Below are 24600 nucleotides of genomic sequence, written 5' to 3'. Positions count from 1 at the left end.
TGCAATAATAATATCAATACAAATATTGTCTCCATCAACATCCCTCTAATGGGCTAATAATAAAATTCTCTGAAGCATTTGGAAATGGGACGGACCGGAAAATTCCTTATCAACCATTTCATAAGATCTGAGACAATTTTTAATCCATTCTATAATATCTTCACTCAATATTACAGAATAATTTTAAAATGTTTTATCTTATCAGATCCTTATATATTATGCTTTTCACAAATGCATTCAGATATCTTATGTACTTAATTAGAGTAAGAAAAAATTCTACTATTTAGTACAGACTACTAACATACATTTTCAAATTAATATAATTAAGTAGACAATACTTTGTGCGATTAGTAAAGAAAAAAAATCTCTTTTGGTTATGATGTATGTGAACGATGAAAAAAAAGCCCTCGGAAACTCATGAATGTAATTTGAGTTTCCTCCATCCACCCGTTCAGTTGTGCCTCCATCAGAGTACTGAACACACCTTAGATACATTAATTTATATTATTTGAATTTTTAATGGAATATAGTTTTTTTTTTTTTATCTATAAACGGATACATTTCATTTCATTCAAAATTACTTAATTACTCTTAGTGCAACATGTTATATATATAATACATAGGACATTATAATTAAAAATCTAAAAATATATTTCATTGCATTTCCTGCTAAACAAATTCTTCCATAAGCTTCAAATTATATGCGTTAATCAATAAATAAAATTGGCTTTAATCCCTTCATATTCGCACTATATAAAGTAATGAGTAAGGTTTTTGTAGGCATATTTTTTTGAATTATCATTCAAACAAGAATTTAAGTAAATTAAATCAAAAGAAAGGATACAAAGTAAAAAAAAGGTGAAAAAAAATTGGCTCGAGCTTATAAACAAAATTTTATATATAAAAGCACTGATTATTGGCATTAATCAATATAAAAAAAAGTAAAAAGGAACTTTTATATACACTAAACAGAACCCAATTATCACATTAATAAAAAAAGATAGTAATGAAACATGGTGATTATGTATGACAAATTGTTATTATCCTCATTCTTCAGCAATTCAAATATAAAATAGATATATTAAAATAAAACTTTAAATGCACGCAACACTTTTTTTTTGACTTTCATTTCAATTTTTTTTCAGGTACTTTTATAATTTTTTTAGACTCTTACTACAAAAATATGTTTGCATATCACGTTGCTTATAATCATATCAATATAATCAAAGTAAAAATATATAATCACAACACCTACATGATCACGATCGAACATAAAAACTCCTGGAGACATGTGACAAGATTTTAATGTCACATATTCATCGAGACGGATCATCTTTCCTTTCACACTTTTCCGCCCTCTCCACAGGCACTTTCTTAAGCACAAGCATTTCTCTGAATGATTCATCATTGTCTCTTCTCTTTTTTTTACTCATTTTTCTTTTTTTTTTTTAATAAACTCATAAAACTCAACATTTTTCTTATTAAATGTATGGCACAGCACTTGTCCACAATTCATCATATATATATTTTTTCATTATCATCATCAACATAAACAACAACATCAGAAACATTCACCGAAAGGAAAATAAGGACGGAAGGGTTTGATTTTTTACTTTTTTTCAAAAAATAACTGGAAAGAGTCCTTATCATACCGATGAATTTAAGCCAGTGACGAGACTTTTGGCGTGCAAAAAATCTTTTATCAAACTGGCACATGAAATATATTACTAAGCATAATATAGTCCCCAGGAGATAAGGGATAATAAAACTCACGTGAACTTTCTTATATTTCAAACTTTAAGTAAAAAACATATCATGATTAATTAAGTTATAAGTATATAGATAAGGAAAAAAAAAACATAAACTAATGAATAAAACTAAAATCATAACAAAAAATTCATATATGTTTGCAATTATAGATGTAAAAACTAAATTTTATAAACGGCACAATCAAAAACGAACTTTTTATTTCATCTGTCGCACTTTCTATTCAACCACTAGTTTTCTCTCTCTCTCTCTTACTCTCTTTCTCTCTTGATCTGATAAGCTCTTTCATATTTACTTAAATTCTGTCATGTATTAATTAGCATTCTCAACTCTTACTTTTTTGTTGCTAAATGAAAAGAAATAAAGGAAAGATAGAAAGAATAAACGGAAGAAATGTGGACATGACATGCAGAGTTGGCAGGACTAAAGTGGAGTCCGGACTTTGAAAGTCCGGACTTTCAAAGTCCGGACTTTGAAAAAAAGTGGAGTCTCCGGACTTTAGTGGAGTCCGGACTTTAGAATAGTCTTTGAAAGTCGGACTTTGGGACTTTGGGAGTCCGAAAAGTCCCATACAAATTTTTTTTTTTTTTAAAGTATTTTAATATTTTTTTTTCGATTACACTGCGTAACCCGAGCTAAAAAAAGTGAATTTTTGACATTTTTTTCGGTTACACTGCGTAACCCGAGCTAAAAAAGTAAATTTTTTGACATCGGTTACACTCTAACCCGAGCTAACTCCAAAGTCCAAAGTTTCCAAAGTCCAAAGTTCCAAAGTCTCCAAAGTCCAAAGTCCAAAGTCCAAAGTCCAAAGTCCAAAGTCCAAAGTCCAAAGTCCAACCCGTCGCGTAAAAAAAATTCAATTTTTTAGCTCGGGTTACTCAGTTTAACCGAAAAAAATGTCAAAAAAATTAATTTTTTAGCTCGGGTTACGCAGTGTATCCGAAAAAAATGTCAAAAAATTCACTTTTTAGCTCGGGTTACAGTGTACCGAAAAAAATGTCAAAAAATACTTTTTAGCTCGGGTTACGCAGTGTAACCGAAAAAAATGTCAAAAAATTCACTTTTTTAGCTAAATGTCCAAAAATTCCCAAAGTCCCATCAAAGTCTCAAAGTCCCAAAAGTCCGGACTTTCATAGTCCGGACTTTAGTGGAGTCCGGACTTTCAATCCGGACTTTAGTGGAGTCCGGACTTTCAAAGTCCGGACCTTTGGGACTTTTGGGACTTTTAAAGTCCGGAAAAGTCCTGCCAACTCTGATGACATGTCATACTTTCCAACAATTTTCCATAAATAATCCAACATTCATCCTATTATCGCTTATAATTATGTAAAAGATTTTTTTTTAATAATTCTTTGTGAGGTGGGTTATGCAGGTGGAAGGTGAAATAAAAATTTGATTTTGATGAATTTTGTTTTTAATTAATTTTTTCTTGGTTTTATAAGGCGAGCGCACATAATCCATGTAATAAGTTTTAAAAGGCGGATAATATTAAAAGTAGTAATTAAAAACAGATAGAAAATAGAAGAAAAAAATATCAAAAAAAATTATGGTGAGATTCCCAGCGAAAGACAAAAAATTCAAATCCAAATATATAAAAAAAACTACCATTATACAAGACTCTGACTTGCCCAAAATGCAATACTTGGTTTAATTATGCTGCATCGACATCTTTGGCTTTTGATTACATTTTTATTTCAGCTTTTTTGTTGAGCACTCGCTACGGAATGTATTTTTTTTAAACAATATTTTTTAAAGGATAATTTTGTGGGACAAAATCTGTACAAATCGTGTGCTATCACTGTATGTGGTGATGCCATCATGATATGAACAAATTTTTTGGTCAAACCACGGATTGGAAAATAAAAGGAGGATCGTCTGGGACAAACTTTCACAGTATACGTGCATATGCTTAAATTCTATACATTATACCCGATTCTGTAAAAGTCATTAGTCAACCAGGGTAGCGATTGCGTAGCACATAAAAAAATGGTGCATCTGCCATTGATTTTTGATTACTGTTTTACTTTTCATGCTTGTTTTGTTCTTGGTAAATAAGATTTTTTATGTTTTGCAGTTAAATATAGTTTTACATGTATGTAAATATATAAATATATATAGATATATATAATAAAAATATACATTTCAAATAGTATTAATTAATTAATTAATGATGTTTTGGTACTTTGATGAAATAACAATTACTGATCGAGGTTTAGGTTGAAAAAACAAAGCAAAAATAGTTGATAAGTGTAAAAAAACCCATTAACCATAAGTTGAATATTGCTCTGAATGCACATTATTATGTTGATGCGGTTTATGTATCTATTAGAAATTGGTTTTATATCAAATTACATTAACTGTCATCTACATACTGTGAAAAAGAAACAAATAAAAACAAAGAAAAAAAAAGAAGAAAAACTTTCCAGCATAAAAAAACATGAAAAAGTCCATGTCAATCCGGGACACATTTGAATTGATATATATCGATATGAACTCCCCATAACCATTACGATATGTATTTCAAATATTAAATAAGAATTTACGAAAATAGTGTCAGAGAGACACATCGAATACTCAATCACGTGCTTATCACCGAAATGAATGGCGTGATTACTCTATTTTTTTTTTTTTAAATTAAGCATAACTGAGACAGAATTAAGATTCATTATCAACCAGTTAGCTTATGTTGCATTTATCGTGCACATCCTGCAAACATATCAATATTTCAATGATTTTTTTATTTTTTTTTTAGATTACCTCTTACATTAAGAAAAAAAAGAATGTATACAAAAAGAAATAAAAACATCATTATGGTTAGTGTGAATACTTTCATTCATGATGTACATTGTCAAAGTATAAGCAAAGGGGAACGTTATTTTGCAATATGCATGTGACCTGACCATTCAATTCATTTAGGAAACACCGGTTAGCGAGTTTCACCGAGCCAGCGAGAAAATCTGTGCAGGAATTTTGATTTTTTTTTTGGTATCAGCTACAAAATTATTTTAAAATTTTTACTTAATAATTCAAAAATATCAGCAAATTTTACTTAGGCAAGAAAAAATGTGATGTGTATATTCATGATGTTGTATGAGATAGTTTGATGACATTACATAGATCGCCCACTAATTGACATCATACTTATATATATAGTAAGAATAATTCAGCATTTACCACATTGACACAACATTAATTAATTGGTCTCATCTCCATCAAAAAGATTAAAATTAAGTTAACTACGTGTTGTAGGACGGATTCTCATGAAATCCTTATCAACCACATATTATTTGTTTAATATATGTGCAAGATCATCTGGGACAGAATCGATAGCAAGCTATCGATCGTTATCAACCAGGGTAGTTGTCGAACATTGTATCAGGACTAAGAAACTTCCTTGAATAAAATATACATAAAAAAAGAAAAAAATGTTTTGATTTTCTACTGCCAAAAAAATTAGCATTTTTTATCAAAATATTAAATTAATAATATTAATAGAAAAAAGGTTCAATTATCCACCTAGAATTCACAAGAAAATTTTTGGGAATATGGTTGTGAGAAATTTCAGTGGATCTTACGGTTTTTTTTTGTTATTCATGGCATATGTGTAAGCATTATATGTTGTGCAATGAATTCTACTGGATACTGCAATCCGAGAATTTCCCCAATCATCCGCAGGAATATGAATTTTTTTGGAAAATTTGATCTCCTCTCGAGAGTTAGTTCTTTATCATTTCATTTGTTCCTTAAAATAAGCAAATATTCTGATCATAATTTCAAATTTTTCGTCTTACCAAGACTCAAAAACTGACAACTGCTCTTGGATTAGATTAATTACTTTCTAAGTACTGCATTAAGAATTACAGTATGAAAATTCCACCCTATCTATATAGGAATAATAAAAATGAAAACAAAAGGAAAAGAGAAAAGATACTGCGTCCAAGATTTCTTTTATATCAACCTGCAATTCATAAGAAAAACTCGTAATTCTGCAAAACTTATTTTTAGCTTACATTCTCGATTAAAACGACTTTCGATTCCACATATATAGGATCGCTATTTTTTGTCTTCCTGATTTTCTATAAAAATATGGATTTTTTTTCTTCCTTTTGGATTTTTTTTTTTACATTTTAGACATTTCAAATTATTTGTTTGATCTTTTTATACATTTTTTTTCTGAATCTACAATTAATTAAAGATAGAAATATTGTCGCTTCTGATATTTGTGAAGAAGATTCAACTTCCGCGTGACGTCATTGTATCCGTTTGACCTTAAAATACTTCATAGGATCATCGTTAGAAATGAAACTAGTCTTACCGCAAAAAATTCTTTAATGCAATGGTATTTATAGCTTCTATATGGGTGAGGGAGGGGTTGTGTGATGCTAAGATCATCGATCTATCATTTTCTTCCTACGTTCGTAGTTATGAAGCTTCAGGAAAGTTTTCCTTTCGCATCTGAAATGTTTTTTTTTTAGAAAACTAAACATTTTCTATCTTCGGAATGACACCTTAACGGCTTATTCCTTTAAATTCTACCGAAAATACATTCGGTATGTTATTTGCCCACCATCCTTCCCGCTTTCGTTTTCATAAGAATGTAAAAGCTCGCCAAATATTGAAAGATTCTTTTTTTTTGGTTTCCAGGTTACGACTTTCATTGATTTTATTTCTATTTTAATAGATTTTTGTCTTCATAATTCATTTTATGCGTCATTTTTGTTTTGGCGAATAATAAAGTTTTTTTCAGTATAAATGACTGAATAAATTTGATGATTGCAAACTGCAAAACTTCCACATGTCATTTTCCATTCTTTTTATATTCTTTTCTTCTGTCTTTATTCTCATGTATTTTTGAGAAGCAAATATTTTAGGCCATTAGTCAAGTTTCTATATTTGCGAATTTATGTAAGTAAGTATTATCATTTTTTTAATTCTGCATATTTACTCCATGTAAGTTCTAGTGTTTCCACTTTGTGGATGTTTAGATAAAGGTAATGCAGTTTACTTGTATTCTCGTGTTTTATTTTTTAACTTTCGAGTTTACTGCTTAAGGACTGTGCTGCCTACACGCCCAACAATGCCAACTGTTTACTAGGACAATTTTCCTCCTTATTTTTTCACTAGTAAATTTATTTTTTCTTTCGTCAAGAGAATCTGGGACAGAAACATTTCTCAAAGAGATATGAATCTTTATCTTTAACCAGATGTTGGCGTTGGATTTTTTTTGAGATAGAGACTCAAGGCTTCCCGTCATAGCATCTTTTCCGCATATGACAATTTAATTTTTCCAGGTTTCCATTTTTCATTTCCCTTTCATCCTGAATGACATTTGTACAAAATTTATAACAAATGACAGCTTATTTCAATTATGCATTGAATTCTTTTTGCACCAACAGTTACCAGGACAGTCTATTTTATAAACAGATTTTTATCACTGGTAATTGATCTAATAAAGGCAACGAATCTATCTGGGACTGTAATATTTCTGTGATTCTACGGAAATAATTCATTATCGAACCAGATGTTGGTGTGGATAGTTCTCCCATTTTTAATATGATGGAGATTTTTCTACATTTTCTGTATATTTTTTTTCGATGTATCATGGCATATAATTTGCCTATGACATCTATTCTCAAAACTTGTCAATGCAAGTTGATGAATCCATTTTTATTAATGGAAATTGCTGATGTATTATTTAAATACACAATATTGATTCTTTGACGTTCGAGAGCTATAAAAAGAAGAATTAAATTTTCTATAAGCGAAAAAAGTTTTACACAAAGAAGTCAGTCGAATAGATTGCAATGATTCGAGTTTATGAAATTTACAAATACAGTCACAATATGAATTATAGTAGTTATTTGAGAGTATATATATATATGCATTTATACTCTGACTGAAAAATAAACATTTTTAAATGTAGGTGAAATTTTTCTCGATTTCATAAATTTTTCTTTGTTCTTTTTTTTTTTGTTCAAGGTCAGGTAAAAATACCTTAGATTAATATTTAACGTATTAGTTCTATACTTTTTAGATTAGAATTGTGTAATTTAATGAAAATATTTTTAAAATTTCTTAATTATATCATAAATTAAATATCGTAGACTTATGAAATTGATTTTTTTCGTATCTGAAAAATTGAAAAAAGTTACGACGCCATTTTTATTTTCACCTATTAATTTTATGTAATTTTCATAGATATCTAAGGATTTGACGTCTTTTCTATGATTAAAAAGGTACTTTATATGTTTAATTATGATAATTATCTGGAAAAATCTCGAAGCAATGATACATTGTGTATAAAAAAAGGAAAATTCCAGAACTTAGTACGTGGACTTACTAAAATCTCGAAATTATGTGATTTTTGTGAATTTCTCACGAAAATTCTACATTTATCCCATTGTTAAACCTATGGAACACAAATTTATCACTTTTAGAATCACTTGAACAAATTTAATTAATCACATTTTAAGCTTTTTACCTTAGGTTTAAACTCTATGAAATCTAGACAAAGAATGAAGAAAATATTATTGTCTTTGTTGCTCGAACTCTCGAGCGCCCTTGTAAAAAACTCACGCAATAGCAAAATTGCTTATAAGCTGCCCATCTTCTTGGATTTTTATAAAGCAGTCATCTACTTAGAATATACTTTAGTGCTCATCAATAATAGACATTTTTCCAAAAAATAACTAAAGATTCTTATGAATAAATCTCTAATTTAAATATATGGACAGACTAAACATTCACTTGCATGCAAGTTTACTTGACTTGCGTTCAGTCATGCAAGATTTTCTTTTATCTGTATTGCATTTCTAATTTATAAATTATACTCTGTGCTGCTCGATGATTTTTAACTTTTCAAATTATGTATGTATTAAAAGTCAATCAACTTTTGAAATGAAACTTTTATTTTTAAGATACTAAATAAAAATGACTCTAAAATTATGACTTTGGAGCTAACTGACTCAAAACATAAATTACATAAGATGAAAATAAATATAAACAGCCTGGTAGAGAATCTAATATGTATTGATGTGCAGTTTTAGCTTCAATGATTTTATGCACTTGTTCGCGAGGATTTTGTCCATTCACATATAAATTTGACTTAAATATAGACAGCCATTTGACATATCGTTGATCACTAATGTCTTGATTGATTGTTGAATTGTATGTATCAACGGGTGGTTTATAAGTCTTTTTGAAATCTTCCAATGTAATACACTTTAATGTTAGTGCTGCAGAAAGCATGCTACCGAGCGAAACTGGTGGCGAAATTTGAGGTTTTTCGACTGTAATTGAACACAAGTCAGCCAATAATTGAAGAAAATCAACGTTTTCGGTGAACTCTCCACCAACCACAATTTTAGATATACTCGGCCATGTCTTGCAATCTCTCCTTATCGATTCGAGAATAGTCTTGGTTTGAAAACATATCGATTCTTTAGCAGCTATAAATAATTGAGAAGAAGTCGTGTTTATTGTCAAGCCCGATATGAATCCTTTAGCTTGATGAAGAAAGTTTGGAGCACAAAGTCCCTTTAGTGCTGGCACAAAAATAATCTCTTCTTCACGAAATTTTTTAAAGCCACCTCCATTTCTCATTCCAATAAAACTAGAAACTGGTGAGATATTGTCATCAAAATTATTGTTAGATTCGGGCAATATTGAATTTTTCAGCCAATCAACTGTTGCGCAAGCATTTCCAATATATCCTTCAAGAGCATAAAATGGTTTTTCGTTAGGTCCTAATTGAAATCCAATTGTTGTAAGAAGGTCATTCTCGGAATGAACAATTTCGTGGCCTGTATTTAACATAACAGAACAATCATTCTCAAAATGACATTCAATTTGACCAGGTTTTAAGCACAATTGACCTAAAAGAGCACTATTTTTATCTCCCATTACACTCGCTATAGGTATTCCTTCCAAAACGCTCGATCCATTCATTTTAACATATCCATAAATTTCACTATTGCTTCGAATTTTTGGTAAAATGCTCATTGGGATGTTAAAAAAATTACAAAGTCTCTTATTCCACTGAAGTGTTTCTAGATCCATTAAAAGCGTTCTAGATGCATTTGTTACATCTGTACAATGTGATTGACCTCCTGTCAAATTCCAAACTATCCACGAATCCAAATTACCAAAATAACATTCCTTCTTTCTTATCGATTCCTGAACTACCTTATTATTATCAATCAACCATTTTATCTTAATTCCACTAAAGCAGCTAAAAAGTTAAAACCGAATATGAGATATAGACACAAATAAATAAAATTAATAAAATGATTAAAATCTTACATATCAAATGGTAATCCACACACAGATCTAAGGTAATTTTTCTTGTTTCTAGTTCGTGCCAGAATTTCATCCTTTAATGACACTAATCTTTCGTCGCACCAACTCAATAGATTTAACACTTGACCTTCCTTATCCCATAATAATGTTGTTTCTCGTTGATTTGTTATACTGATTCCTATGATGTCATTACAATCTATTTCGAGAATATGAAGATTTCCAACAACTATATGAATTACCTACAAACAAGAGCCAAAAAGTGTTACGAACATGCAGAAAAAGAAGATAAAAGTCTTAAAGTGATTATATTTTAAAAATCAATAAAATTGTGCATACCTCTTGAACTGTATTCCAAAGTTCAATTGGATCGTACTCATCATCATCATATCCATCAATTTTATTAGTTTTGAGCTCGTGACATGTAAGGATTTCACTATTTTTCAATGCGTAAATCTTAAATTTTTGATTATAAACATATTAATTGACCTTGAAATAATGATTATTTACAGTTACTCACGAGGAATTTACAATATGAATTGCCTACTTCCAGCACACCTATTAACTTTCCAAACTTTTTTCCTGTCATCGTCTATTTTGGATGAATTAAAGGATTTAAAATATTAAAATTTTATTTTGTGCATGTAATTCCAGTTTTATACCTCACGAATAACAAATCACTGAAGCTCAAAGCGCAATTCTATTCTAAACAAGTTAGCACTGCTTGTTAAATAATAATATGATAATTTTTTACTGTCTATTGCAGTTTAAAAGTGTTTAATTAAATATGTTTCAATTTATTATGCATTAAATCTTAAAGCCCTTGAATCAGACAGCCAGACAAAATGTGAAAAAGTACTCTTTTTATAAAAATTTCTGCTAATCATGTCCATGGAAAAATAATGTCCAATTTAAATATTTTGTATGCCAGTTAAGCTTACTTTTCAGTTTCAGCTCTACTAAAAGCCAATATTATTCTAATTTTAAAACTTTGTAGTGAAAATTAGCAAGTATAATTAACTCCCCTCTAAAAAACGAGGTCTAAAAAAATCAACATCAAATTCAAAATTTGCACATCATTTACAGTGACCATATATTTTGTTGCGAGAAAAAATATTTAAAAAAATTAAATTTTTGCAGTAGAAATGAGTTTTAGTCGTGAAATTTCACTCTCAATACTTTAATAAGTGCATCAGTCATCTTCAACAATTACAGGATTTTATTAAATTCGTGTAATTTCATTGCAGGTAAATTTTTCCGAAAATTTATAAACAAATGTCAAATTGTTTAATTGCTATATGAAAAAGTCGTGCAAAAAATGATGAATAAATCTTGTGAAGCCGGGACATTTTTATGCTTCTGATTAACTTTCTAATTTTGAATTATTTGTTGGATGAAAGGAAAAAAAATGAATTAAATACTAGAAACTTTGTAAATTAAATTATTTGATCAAAGGATTCAAATGATCTGAAGGATAATAATCAGACAGCTTTTTGAACAAAATACAGATTAAAATTCAGTGAACTCTGTTTAGCAAGCTAGTGAATTAGGTAATTCCATTATTAATTTGATATGAAGTTGATCCAGAAAAAAACAATTGATTATCTATCTACTATCAAATCCCTTTTCTTTGGTATTTATGAAATGATCCAGTTTCATAGAAAAACTCATCATTTTCGGTTCATTACTTCTCATAACAATAATCCCGCTCACCAAAAATCTTATTCAATCACGCACACAATTTTCCTTCTCTGATTTTCTCACGTGAAAAAGAAAAAAGAAATGAGAAAAAGAACAGTCAGTGCGGAGCTTTAAAGACGATCACATCGAGAAAATAAAAGATATCGTATTACTAAAGACTTTTTAAAAATTAAAAATAGATTTAAAGAAAAACTTCAGAACACTGTTCATGTATAATGATGTGAAAAGGGAGAAAAAATATTAATTAGAAAATTTATTGGAAAATATACGGAAATTAAAGATCATGAAAGAGGAATAGTTTCATTTATAGCCAGATTTTGACACAAAAGATATAAAGATAACACTTAAAAGTTATATTTAAGGAAATATAATTAAAGATGAATCGAAACAGATCTTCAGTGAGATCCTCACGTGGATCAAATTCAACAAATGGTAGTGATCCGCGTGAAAAATTGAAAGATTGCTGCAGGAAGTTTGCTGCATTTATGTGTACTCAAGTGGGTGTGGGAGCATTAATTGTAGCATACGCATTATTGGGTGCTGGCATGTTCATGAGTATTGAACAAAAAAGAAATGATACAGATAAGCTTACGATAATACAGAACAGAGAAGCATTTGCTAACGAACTGTGGTCGGTGATAGAAGTACATAATCTTTTAAATAATACTGTTTTTGTATCTGCTGCAAGTGAACTCTTAGTTGAATATCAGAACAATTTTACAGAATTAGTAAGAGCTGGATATCAAATATCGGACTCAAAATCTTTATGGACATTTCCAGCATCTTTAATGTTTTGTTTATCTGTCTTCTCGATGATTGGTTATGGAAATTTAGTTCCAAAGACGACAGGGGGTAAAATTATGACAATGGTCTATGCAACATTCGGAATTCCTTTATATGTTTTATATTTTGTCTGTATGGGAAAAGTTCTGGCTTCAACAAAATTTTTGAGTTACATTTTTGGTTGTCTCAAGAAAAATTTATATTTCCAATTTTTATAAAGCGTAGATTTATTTTATTTTCTCCTTTTTTAGAGCATTTTTTTAACACTTATGTTTTTGGATCATCCTTTTTTTTTTTTTTAACGTAAAAGCGTTTTTTTTAAAAAAGTTTTTTTAAGGTTTATTATTGAATTCAAGTGGCTTTATACTTGGTTGCATGATTGCAGCGATAAAGATAATGTTAATGGAAGTGAAGAAGGAAGTTCATTTCAGTTATCGAAAGCCAAAAAGAAAATTATTGTTCCGTCTACTGCTTGCCTTTGGGTTATTACTTTTTACATAGCCACTGGAACTATAACATTTTGTGCATGGGAAAAGTGGTCATATTATGATGCAGCTTATTTTGTTGTAATAAGTTTGTGTAAAATCGGTTTTGGTGATTTCGTGCCTGGATCGAGTACAACAGATGTTCGCTTAACCAAGTTCGAACTACGTTCGAACAATTTAAGATAGCTCGAACTTTTTTTATTGACGTCTCCACTTCGAGCTAGTCAAGGGAAATTAGTAATCAATTTCATTTTCATCCTATTCGGGATGGGGCTCGTTGCAATGTGCTACATATTGATGCGTGAAGAAGTGAGAGAAAAGTTCCGTGAAATGAAGGAAGACGCTAAGTTATGTATGAACGACATAAGTCAAAAGTTCGCAAAATGTTTTGGAACATCAAATCGTGACGATGAGTTTGAAGATAGATATTATTGACAAGTGAAAAAAGCATAAAAACCGTGTCATGTAACTTTTGTACCAAATATGAAAAAAAAAAAAATGTGATATTTATAGGTGTAAAAAATAGACAGACAATAAGAGTTACTAGTTTTAAAGAAAAAATAACGTTTTCTACATTTCTGCTTGATTTCAATCAAAAAGAAAGAAAAATATGCTTTGTGTAAAAAAACGGAAAAATTTGCAAGAAAAAGTGAGTTTTAAAATAATCAATTCGCAAGACGTGATTCATCAGACATAGCAATTCACGATTTAAAGAAAAAAAAAAAAAAAAAACACTTTTCTTATTAGTGCAAATTAAGACAGCATTGCGTCTGAATATCTTCACATGTGGTATTTGTGTAAATTAGATTTGTCGCTATTTTATTGAGCTATGATCTCCCGCGTAAAATTATGACGAAATAAATGCCTAGAATGAAGAGAGCTTGTCAGAAAGATTACCTTCTTTTCCTCCACTTTTCTTTTTCATATGAACAGTTTACATTCCGTCCTCTCTTTTGATTGTATCGTAATCGACGATTTGTTTATTTCGTATGAGAGAGAAAATAAGATATTGACGAAGGCGCATCATACAGAGACTGTTCTTTTTCTGTTAATTAATTTTTAAAGCACTTTATAAGATCACTGATCCTAATACCCGAATTTTTTTTACTTAATATAAATAGATTATTAAGTATCGTAGGTATTTATTAATGATTAGACGATCAGCACTATGTTTTTCCTAATAATGTGTGTAAGAAGGAAAATTCCGTGAAGGAGAAAAGCATGGCCAATAAAAAATTTCATCATATGTTGTATATATATGCTTGAAGAGGAATGTAAATGAGATGAAAGTTAATAGATTTTGGCATATGGCTAGAAGAATAGTAAAGTAGTTGATTTGGAACTAAAAATAGAGACAACATTTTCAATGTCTCAATTTATTAATGTCGTCTTCTTTACCTTTAAAATTCTCATATACCTCATTGTGTATAAACAATCATAAATCAGGTACAAAAAGCAGACGCACACACATTTCTTTGCATTGTTTCAAATAGCAATTAAAAATCTTAAAAATTTTATTGTTCGGACATAACTTACTGTATTGTTTCATTTATTTACTTTGCAGATCCATTTAACTATATTTATACTTAATACAATTTAACTGGTTTAAAAATAACGACTTTGAAGAAATTTAGTTGTTAAAGATAATTTAACGGAATCAAAATATGATGAACAGTTCGGAATCATCACATTCGTCAAACTCAAATGTTCCTAATAGTGGTCCAATACGCTTGAATGGCATTAAAGGATACTCGAATCGGCAAAATAATATAATATTTTGTCCACCATTGCTGCGTTCTACGAACAATAATCAGGATGAGCCTGGGCATGCTGTAGTTTATTTTGGCGGCGATGTTCAGGATACGCCTGAGATGATGGAAGAAAATCGCGATACAAAAGGCTATATAAAATTTAACTTGGACAACACTGCTTCTATCTTACGAGAGGCCTTTCCTCGATCATTTATAGTTGTTGTTCGACCTGTTCGGTAAGTAATCTTTTGATAAATTTAGATCATTTATTCTTACCAAACTTTATTTTCTTTAGGATGGAATTTACAACATTTAGTTGCTTCGATAACTTTGTTAGAGGAAACAATGTAGGAATTCCAGATCATACGCCAATGCACTATGCTTTGCAGCATCTAGAAGAGTAAGTTTATTTACATCTTGTCTTGTTCATACTAAATGAATTTATTATTTCAGATTGTTAATTAATATAACAAAGAAGTTAAAATCAATGTCTGATAACGAGTTAATTCAAAAACTTCAAACAATTCCAAGTAAGTTTATTGGTATTTAGTTGTATGAAACATATATTAAATATAATTTAAATAACTATTTGTAGATTCTCAATTAAATGCTGATTCTGAAGACATGCACATTGATATTTTGCAAGTCCATGACAATGTGTCGCCTGATGCTGATCAAATGAGTTTTTCTTGTAAAGAGGATTCATGTAATTCACTTCCAACAATCGCATCTGACTTGACACGTGACCTTATACCAACACCTGATCTCCAAACACCGCCTCCAACAACTACAAACACGCCAAACAATCCGCTAGATTTGTTGTGGTGGCGAGACAGTATTAATCTAGATAAGGCAAATTTAACATTGATGGGATTCAGTAAAGGTTGTGTTGTTTTGAACCAAGTGAGCAAACGACATCTCTTTTAATTAAACAATTGGATATAAAACTAACACACATTTTTTATTCCTTCCGATTTTAGTTTATTTATGAATTTCATTACATGAAGACACTGACTCCCGATGATAGCTCAATGATGAAGCTTGTATCCCGAATAAAGGAAATGTATTATTTGGATGGTGGACATGCTGGAGGTAATTAGTGATGCAACCGATTTATAAAATATAATATAATTAATAAATTAATTTTTAGGCAAAAACACTTGGATTACGGCTCGGAGCTTGCTCGAGACATTGTGTCGATTGGGAATTGCAATAAATGTACATGTTACACCGTATCAAGTTCAAGATGATCATCGCCCTTGGCTTCGTAAGGAAGAAAAAGCATTTACTGATTTACTTAAGCGACTAGGATGCAACATAACTCGAACACTTCATTCGAATGATTCGACCATTTCTAATCTATTCACACATTTTGAGGTGCTAGAAAATTTCAAAAAATATCATTTGCAAAAGAAGGAACAAATTACGACAGACGAAAAGGAACAAAATAATCAACAACCGCAACAACAACAAATAATTCAGAAAACATCGAGTATTGGTTCTGCTGATGCATCATCAAACTCGACAACGTAAATTCCATGAACATGGAATACTCCTCTTCATATAAATAGAAATTAGATATGTAAGATAAATACGTATATATATTTTTTGCAAAACTATTAATGTACATTGAAGAAGGATGCATTTCAAAATTAGATTCAGTACATTTAAAAAGAAGAAGAGAAAAAAAAACATAAAAATAATTAACAGGATACTTTTTTTACGGTAGCATGGACTACAAATCAATTGATAATTAATAATAAGTTACCAATGCTACTAACAACAACTTTTTTTGGACAAGAAGTAAGAATGACAAAAGAAAATTTATAAAATAATTTTTCATGTATACTTTAACATTTAACAAGTGCAGCAAAATTAAGTAACAACTCAAAAATCAGAAAATTTGTAAAATATGCAGCACATTGAAATTTGAAAATTGAGGAATTTTTTTAAACATGACAATATATCTTTTCATGCAAGAACTTTTCAATGATTCGTTTTTGTTAGAAAAGATATCCTGGATCATGCTAATTTAAGTTTTTATATTGTTTTGAAAGAAATAGAAATCAATTACTTCAAAATTTTAAGTAGAATGAAAAACAAGCATATTTTACATAAAATCATATAATTTCTTAAGATGTGTGACATCAAATATTGCTAAATAGATTTAAAAATTGATTACTGTAATTAAAATGCATCTTTATAATTCTCATTAAGCTAAATCATCAATAAATTGCATATTTTGTAATAACTTAAGAAGAACCAATGCTGTTTGTACATAAATTAGAAATTGACTTTTATTCATAATCATCATCTTGTTCTTATTAAATAAATCTGCAAACTAAGGTAATAAAATAGTGGATTTAATGCACTTTACATGATGGGGGACAAATGTTGCTTAGAGTGAAATATCATTTACACGTTTATATCCATTAATTGATAATGAAAAAAGGTCTAGTCTTAGGTATTAAATTCATCTGAACAGTCTGCACAGTCACAAATCTTATCGTTAATCCTTGATGTAGGAATAAAAACGTCTTGTCCTCTCCCTGTCTTATGCCTCAATTGCTTTGTACAATAAAATTTTCCATTATTACAGGCATTCGTCGAAGTTTCATCAGTTCCATCTGAACAATCACAGTAATCGTCATTTATCTTGCTAAATGAAATTTCTTCATCTGGACTATTTAAACACTTAAACAATTGATTAGGATAGCGATGCTGATAATGCTCTAAATCTCTTATTCTAATGCCTAATGGTATTTTCTTATGATCTAAAGCTGCTGGCTGTAACGGTTTAACGTCCACTAATTTGTGACTTCTATATACATCATGTTTGGACCCTTCAAGTAGTTCAATTCTATTATTAGTCGCCAGTTGATTGATAAATATGAATTGATAAATTATAAAGATTAATGCAAATATTAGGACGATAGTGAAGAAGAAAAAAAGCTTTCTTTTGTAAAATGGCTTTGGAATAAGCTGATCCCTAGATATCCATACTTTCCTCATGGTTATTTCTGTAAAAGAAGATTTGATAAAGTGCGTAAATATTTTTGGAAATTCCTGAATTTTAGTGATGTCACTAAATTTTTAACTTACATGTAATTCAAAGGATAAAGTTAAAATAAAGACCTTTTTAACGTAATCATTTGATTCTGTTTGGTAGTCAAGCTTATATTAATTAATTAAAGTGTATTTTTTGTTTGCAAATTTATTAAATATCGATATTTTCGTGATATATTCAGAATTAATATTTTGTTTTGAAATATTTCTATTGCACATTAACGAAAAAGTATGATACAATTACTCATTTTGTCTTGCATGCCTTATTTATTAAGTTAAAAATCTTTTAAATTAAATTAAGTTTCTTCTTAGCTTGACAAAACGACAAAAAATATTTGAATCTGTAAAAATCGTTAAAATTTTCAATAAATTTTATGTAAATAATCAATTATAATCACCAAATCAACGGACTAAATGCGCTTTAGATGTGCGCATGAATTTTTACTTGAACAAGGGAATGACTGCTTTAGTGAAAAGAAGAAATATTGGCAAGATTAAAGTCAGAGTTTGAGAAGCTTCCTTTCCACGTATAAATATTTAAACAAAATTTATAAAATTATTAAAATTTGCTAATAAAATGGTCAGCGTACTACAGACAATTGATAGCGGTCATGAAGACTTAATACATGGAGCAGAAATTGATTATTATGGTCTTAATTTAGCTACTTGTTCAAGCGATAATTCGATTAAGGTAAACAATTTGAAGGTTTCATAAAATGAAATGATTATAATTTAAATTACTTGCAGATTTTCGACATTAAGAACGGTGGACAACGTTTAAAAGCTGATTTAAAAGGACATGGAGGACCGGTATGGCAATTATCGTGGGCACATCCAAAGTTTGGCAACATATTAGCGTCATGTTCTTATGACCGGAAAGTTATTTTATGGAAGGAAAATAATGGAGAATGGACAAAATACTACGAATATAATAATCACGATTCATCGGTTAATAGTGTTGCATTTGCACCATCAGAATATGGTTTAATTTTAGCTTGTGGCAGTTCCGATGGGACAATTTCGATTTTAACATGCAATACAGAAACTGGAATGTTTGATGTGAAGAAAATTACGAATGCTCATACAATTGGATGTAATGCTTTAAGCTGGTGTCCATCTTCACTTCCTGATGCCGCATTTGATCAAAGAAGCAAGCAAAATGCATCAACAAACGGAATTCAAACTCAAGTTAAACGATTTGTATCCGGTGGATGCGATAATACCGTGAAAATCTGGAAAGAGGATGGTGATCGATGGGTAGAAGAGCATAAATTAGAAGTACATTCTGATTGGATTCGTGATGTTGCTTGGGCACCAAGTATTGGACTTCCTTCATCGAGAATTGCTAGTTGCTCACAAGATCGTCGTGTAATTATTTGGAATACAGATGATTTATCAACTTGGACACCTACAATTTTAAATACCTTTGATGATGTTGTTTGGAATGTCAGTTGGTCACTTACTGGAAATATTTTGGGAGTATCTGGTGGTGATAACAAAATTTCTTTATGGAAGGAAAATAATGATGGAATTTGGTCTTGTATAAGCGAAGATGCTGAAAATGCTAAGGAAAATCAAAGGCAGATGTGAAAGCAGCAAGTGCGTCTTCAATTCATTTAAAATTTCATTACCTATTATATCGTTACTGTCTATTTGCTAAAAAAAATTATTAATAAATGAACTTAAAAGCCATACTTTTCATTTTTTGAATTTTTTCTCTCCTTTTTATTGATGCCTTCTCGAAAACAAGACATTGCTCTATTACACAATAAATTTTAATCCATACGATTTGTAATACTTTTTTTATGTCCAAGTAGTTCTCTCACGATAGAAAGAAAATGATGTTTTATGTTGCTACAAAATTCGAAAAATGATTTTTTTTTTTACTTTTATTAATTCATTGTCATAATTGCTAAAAATATCATGATAGATACTTGACTTACTAATAAAATCGCTCACATATCAAAATATTTTATCATTACCTACTACGATTCGTTTTCATCTTCTCTTCTCTGTTTTTGTTCTTTTAGCAACCAAGTTAATTTCATAAAATTATTACATTTTAGCATAGAAAAAAACATTTTTTTAATTACATTTAAAAAGGGGAATACTGAAATTCACGGACAGTTGAATAGGAAAGAAAAGGATAAAAGAACACCGTTTAACCAAATTTCTCAATTCCTTTAAGATCTGATATCTTAATATGGTTTTTTTAAATCTTTGTAAATTATCGTTGTTTAACTAATGAAAAAACTAATAACAGATGAGATTATCAAGCTTATAAGAAATTTAAGTACATATATATGCGTGTGTATTTCTATACATCCTGAACGTATGTCTCTTAATATTTTTTAGAGATGATAATTTAATTAGTTTCTTTTCATTTTACAACTGCAGGAAGCTGTTCCATCACTATTACTTCTTATATACGAGAGCTGATTTGATTCATGTGTTTGTGTGTGTTTTTTATAAATTAAACTGGGCTTTGATCAGTTTTCTAATTCATTATATAGATTGGAAACTGAGAGAATTAAAATTAGTCTATATCAATATGAACAGCAGCAAATTTCATATTCTTTTCAATTTAAAACTTTTATACTTGATAGATATTTCATCAGACATTTCGTCTACTTTATGTTATTTGAAACTTTTTTCAATCAGTTATTTTCGTGATCCTGAAAAATAAAATTTAGGACATGATTAACTTTACTATAAATTTTTAATAGTCTGAAAACTTACAGTTGGATCACAGTCTGCACAATGCCAAGAATATCCACGTTTTTTCGGTGTCTTTTTTAATGGGGGAATCAGGCATTGGAAATGATAATTCTTTTGACAATCATCACATCTAAAAAGTATAAATTAACGTGATTATTATAAAATTATTCAAATTTAAATTTATTGGATAGCTTACTTGACTAAATTTTGACTGCTTCCTACTGTATTACAGACATCACATGAAACTTGATTGGGTAATGGCAATGATTTATTAAGATTTGTTATTATTTGGTTATCTGGAGATTCTAAAACAGATGAAGCGGATGGCTGGATTAATGATGAGTCGCTCTTACTGGGACTTAAACTGAGTAAAAGCCGTGCCTTTTTATTACTTTTAGGCGTTTCCTTCTTCTTCTTTTTGTTGCTTTCTGGTGTCGTTTCATTATTTACATGATGTCCATTACCTATTAACGGTGATAACTGAGCCTAAAATTATAGACAAATAAGTATGCACTAATTATGGAAGGAATAAAATAGTTACTTGGTTAACAATTGCAGGATTAGGATTATCGGTAGTTTCGTTTTCTTCATTTGGAACATGCCATAAAAATTTAGGCGGTTTTTTGTCATCGCCAGCTGTTTGAAGAATAGCTCGAAATTTAATTTTAATTCGAGGATGTTGCTCATTGTTGAGGTGCATCTGATCATCTGATGGTTTGGCTTCTTCACTTCCAGGCATTTCATGATCTTTATGCTTATGCTTCTTTTTGTGCTTCTTCCCACTTGATTGACGATCGTTTGAGCTTGGTGAATGTGAATGATGTCTTTTATGACTCTTACGTTTCTTATGCTTATGATGTGCTGAGTTTGAGGAGTATTCGGCTAGACCGTCGCCATTCGTTAATTTCGGCTCAGTCTGTCCATTATATAATGGCTCATTCGATGGTTCTAAATGGGTGATTGGAATGTTTTCAGGTTCGTCTGCAAATTTTGGCAATTCATTAGGCAAAGGATAAGGAATGCTATTTGGAATATCGGCAAAGGCTCGATACTGATCAAGAGGACATTCAATCTTTTTTGACAAATTAACGAGTGTCACATCCGATCCTTCCTGCTCATTTTCGACTACTGGCTTTTCACTTTCATTCTCATTTTCATTTTCGTGACTATTTTGATCCTCGTGTAGTTTTTGTAGATCATTAGAAATCTGCGATAATGTTCTTTTTGGAGGACGTCCTCTCTTTGGTTTCTTTTCATCTGATGTGGATGTTGATAAATTGATTGGTTCCTGTATTGTCTCTTGTGATGAATCGAGATTAATTTCATCCTTTACTGTATTATCTATACTATTGTTAGCAGTACTTGATTCATTAAGCGATGGTTCAGGCGATAACGCTGAATCAGAATTGATTGACAAAGTTGATGCAGACTTTTTAGCTTTAGATTTTGAAGGACTCTTGGTTTTATTCGGCTTTTTTTCACGCTTCGTAGCTTGTTCCTTTTCAACAATTTCTTCACTATTTGTACTGACATTAGGGATATTACTGTTGCTACTTGTTGCTTCCACCACAGTATTATTTCTTTCTACATTTAATGTTTCTTTCACATGTTCTTCTATCTCGTGTTCGCTCAATGTAATATCAGCCCCATTTGAAATTTTATATTGAAGACTTTCCTCACTTTTCGAAATGTTTAATAATGATTGATCACTGCCGAATGTATCATGAAGATCTGTATGATAAAGTCCATCCTTACTATAACGAATTCTAGATCGTCTGGGACCTTTTGGAATTATTATATTTTCAGGACTGGAATCATTATCATTATCGCATTCTGAGCACTGCCATGCATACAATTTCGATTTCTTTGGATGCCTCGTTAATGGTGGATTTAGACATCCTAGATGATAATACAAATGGCATGTATCACATTTTGCTAATAAATGTTGATCATTACATTTTTTACATATTCCACATTCATTAAGCAGATCATCATTCGAAATACATTGTGTACTCAAAATTCTTCCTGTATCATCTTTTCTTAAATTATTAAGGGGAAATCCAACGCCTTGCTTAAGTGCTGCAGCGGTTGGAACTGACATTGTTCGACTAGTTAACATTTGTGGTGGCGGTGTTGAAGATAATGCCGGAGATATTGTATTGATTCTCATATTCGGCGCTAAATTAGGCAAGGCCTTTCCAATATTTTCAATTTGTTGTAACTGTTTATTTGGACAAATGGTAAGAATTGCATTGTGAATCATTTCTATTTCAGACGAGAGATCCTTTTGCTTTTGCTGTACATCTTGATTTACTTTAATTACGTCATCATACTTTACACGAAGTATTGATTGCTGATTCAACAGTGATTTATTCATCTCAACTTGTTGTTCTAGGTTTGCCTTCATTTCCTGCAAACGAATCGATCGATCGAGATAATATCCAACAAACTCTGTCGTAAATGATGGCGGAATATGCCACTTTTTTCTAATATCTTTAAGTGATGCAATCTAAATTGAAATTAAAGGAAGAACATTATTATAAATCTTTTAAATATTTAATTATTGTGTGATATTTACTTGTGCTTCCTGAAATTCTAATGCAACTGTATCGATGTCCATTATTTCAGCCTTTTTCCTCAACTTTTTGACACCAGATGCACTAGTTATCAATGATCTTGGCATTTTCTGGGTAGGAACTAATGAAATAAAATAATAATAATGTAGAAGTATTAAATAAACTACACAAACAGAGATATGTTACCCCAAGGTTCTGGACGATTTAACTTGTTCGTTGCATATTTAATCCTATGTTTCTTGAGTTTTCTTTCTATTCTCTCCAATTCCTCTGGTGTTTTATCAGTTCTCACAATACCGACTTCATTTTCATATCTTTTCATTTGCACTAAAAGTGCATTAAAATTCTTTTTACGGTTTTTAATTAAAAATTTATCCGAGTGAACTCTACAATGTGCATAAAAAGGATCTGCTTGATCAACTTCATCGTGATGAGCTTCTGATAAAAGCCCCTCCCTTTGTGCACTAAAATTTTTTAATAAGAATATCAATCACTGAATTATAGGCAATTAATATTATATCTTACCATGTAACGTGAAAGTAACTTTTACACATTCCCGCATCACAACCAATACAAACACCAGTTCTGGCAAAGTGATCATCCTCACATAAACTACAAGTTTTTGCGCCCCACTTGTTATACTGCATTTCGAATAATGTCACCGACGAGAGCTGATCAACTTCTCCAAAAGCAACACCGGGAACGTAGAGAGCACAAACTAAATGTACCCACTTTCCACAATCAGTCTCTTTAAAAATACCACCTTTATTTGGACATAACTCGCAGTCTGGATCTTTAATATTAGCTTTACAAGGATCACAAAACCACGGCTCTGTAGAACATGACGAGACTGTGCTAGAAACACTAATAGAATCACTTATACCATAGCATCCTTCGTGGACTGTAATTTTGCAGCCATCACATTCGACTATTTCATTTGTATCATCACTGCGATCTCCTAAACATGCACAACAAATAGGAGTCATCAAAATCTTTTGAGTATTTATCAAACTTGATTTTGCCTGTTCCAACAATACATTTGTTGTATGTTTATTTGGTAAATTTGATTCCTTGACATCATCCGATTCATCTTCACTACTTTCCTCACTATTACTATTACTATCAGCATCCGATTCGTCATCATTGCTTAAATCAGAGTTTTCCGAATGATCTGAAACACGAAAGTCCTCGTCTGACGATTCTTCTTCATCGGTTCCAAGTAAGTCGGTCAGTAAAAGACAGGAGAGAGCTGAAGTTCGCTTTTCCTTCATCTTTTCATACACTTTTTAAACTTTCATAAACGAATTGTTAATGACTAATTATTAATTAATGTTCTTATTAAACTAGGATTCTATAATTTATTAGTTTGTGATTATATTTTAAGTTAAAACTTTGCTTCAAAAATCCAGAATGATGAAATGAGTTTTTAGCCAATTTTTCTACAACAAAACATTAAGA

The 24600-nt window shown here is 30.4% G+C and overlaps 6 protein-coding genes and 1 long non-coding RNA gene across 8 annotated transcripts; 3 read left to right on the top strand and 4 right to left on the bottom strand.

The window, feature by feature from the left end:
* Positions 1-390: 390 nt before the first annotated feature.
* Positions 391-8333, bottom strand: LOC139097628 (uncharacterized). Its single transcript, XR_011545084.1, has 4 exons — positions 8249-8333; positions 8108-8176; positions 3037-7498; positions 391-2113 (listed from the first exon to the last, which is right to left on the bottom strand). It is a non-coding gene; the product is annotated as an uncharacterized lncRNA (long non-coding RNA).
* Positions 8334-8709: 376 nt separating this feature from the next.
* On the bottom strand, positions 8710-10730 carry LOC139097612 (glycerol kinase-like). Its single transcript, XM_070649500.1, has 4 exons — positions 10583-10730; positions 10402-10518; positions 10069-10304; positions 8710-9997 (listed from the first exon to the last, which is right to left on the bottom strand). Exons 1-4 carry the CDS (start codon positions 10649-10651, stop codon positions 8710-8712), a joined length of 1710 nt encoding a protein of 569 aa, XP_070505601.1. The 5' UTR covers positions 10652-10730.
* Positions 10731-11158: 428 nt separating this feature from the next.
* On the top strand, positions 11159-16868 carry LOC139097654 (mitochondrial protein C2orf69 homolog). 2 transcript variants are annotated; one of them, XM_070649554.1, is made up of 7 exons: positions 11159-11309; positions 14596-15018; positions 15078-15182; positions 15236-15312; positions 15378-15685; positions 15763-15874; positions 15933-16868. In XM_070649554.1, exons 2-7 carry the CDS (start codon positions 14696-14698, stop codon positions 16313-16315), a joined length of 1308 nt encoding a protein of 435 aa, XP_070505655.1. In that variant the 5' UTR covers positions 11159-11309; positions 14596-14695; the 3' UTR covers positions 16316-16868. The 2 variants fall into 2 exon arrangements, with proteins under 2 accessions (XP_070505655.1, XP_070505657.1); XM_070649556.1 differs by lacking the exon at positions 11159-11309 and adding an exon at positions 13556-13680.
* On the top strand, positions 11717-13482 carry LOC139097657 (potassium channel subfamily K member 2). The gene is made up of 3 exons (XM_070649559.1): positions 11717-12703; positions 12896-13186; positions 13256-13482. Exons 1-3 carry the CDS (start codon positions 12141-12143, stop codon positions 13464-13466), a joined length of 1065 nt encoding a protein of 354 aa, XP_070505660.1. The 5' UTR covers positions 11717-12140; the 3' UTR covers positions 13467-13482.
* A 185-nt stretch (positions 16869-17053) lies between the features above and the next one.
* On the bottom strand, positions 17054-18072 carry LOC139097656 (uncharacterized). The gene is made up of 2 exons (XM_070649558.1): positions 17885-18072; positions 17054-17802 (listed from the first exon to the last, which is right to left on the bottom strand). Exon 2 carries the CDS (start codon positions 17792-17794, stop codon positions 17243-17245), a length of 552 nt encoding a protein of 183 aa, XP_070505659.1. The 5' UTR covers positions 17795-17802; positions 17885-18072; the 3' UTR covers positions 17054-17242.
* A 269-nt stretch (positions 18073-18341) lies between these two features.
* Sec13 (secretory 13) lies at positions 18342-19542 on the top strand. Its single transcript, XM_070649557.1, has 2 exons — positions 18342-18539; positions 18596-19542. The coding sequence occupies exons 1-2, from the start codon at positions 18426-18428 to the stop codon at positions 19436-19438; spliced, it is 957 nt and encodes a 318-aa protein (XP_070505658.1). The 5' UTR covers positions 18342-18425; the 3' UTR covers positions 19439-19542.
* A 1-nt stretch (position 19543) lies between these two features.
* Positions 19544-24559, bottom strand: LOC139097653 (uncharacterized). Its single transcript, XM_070649553.1, has 7 exons — positions 23668-24559; positions 23329-23606; positions 23145-23263; positions 21108-23075; positions 20763-21052; positions 20588-20696; positions 19544-20523 (listed from the first exon to the last, which is right to left on the bottom strand). Exons 1-7 carry the CDS (start codon positions 24411-24413, stop codon positions 20506-20508), a joined length of 3528 nt encoding a protein of 1175 aa, XP_070505654.1. The 5' UTR covers positions 24414-24559; the 3' UTR covers positions 19544-20505.
* Between the last annotated feature and the right edge of the window lie 41 nt (positions 24560-24600).

This window comes from Chironomus tepperi, unplaced genomic scaffold (assembly GCF_022539635.2).
Source record: "Chironomus tepperi strain 1889 unplaced genomic scaffold, CSIRO-AGI_Ctep_v1 contig_425, whole genome shotgun sequence".
Lineage (NCBI taxonomy): Eukaryota > Metazoa > Arthropoda > Insecta > Diptera > Chironomidae > Chironomus > Chironomus tepperi.
This window is presented reverse-complemented; position numbering and strand designations above follow the sequence as displayed.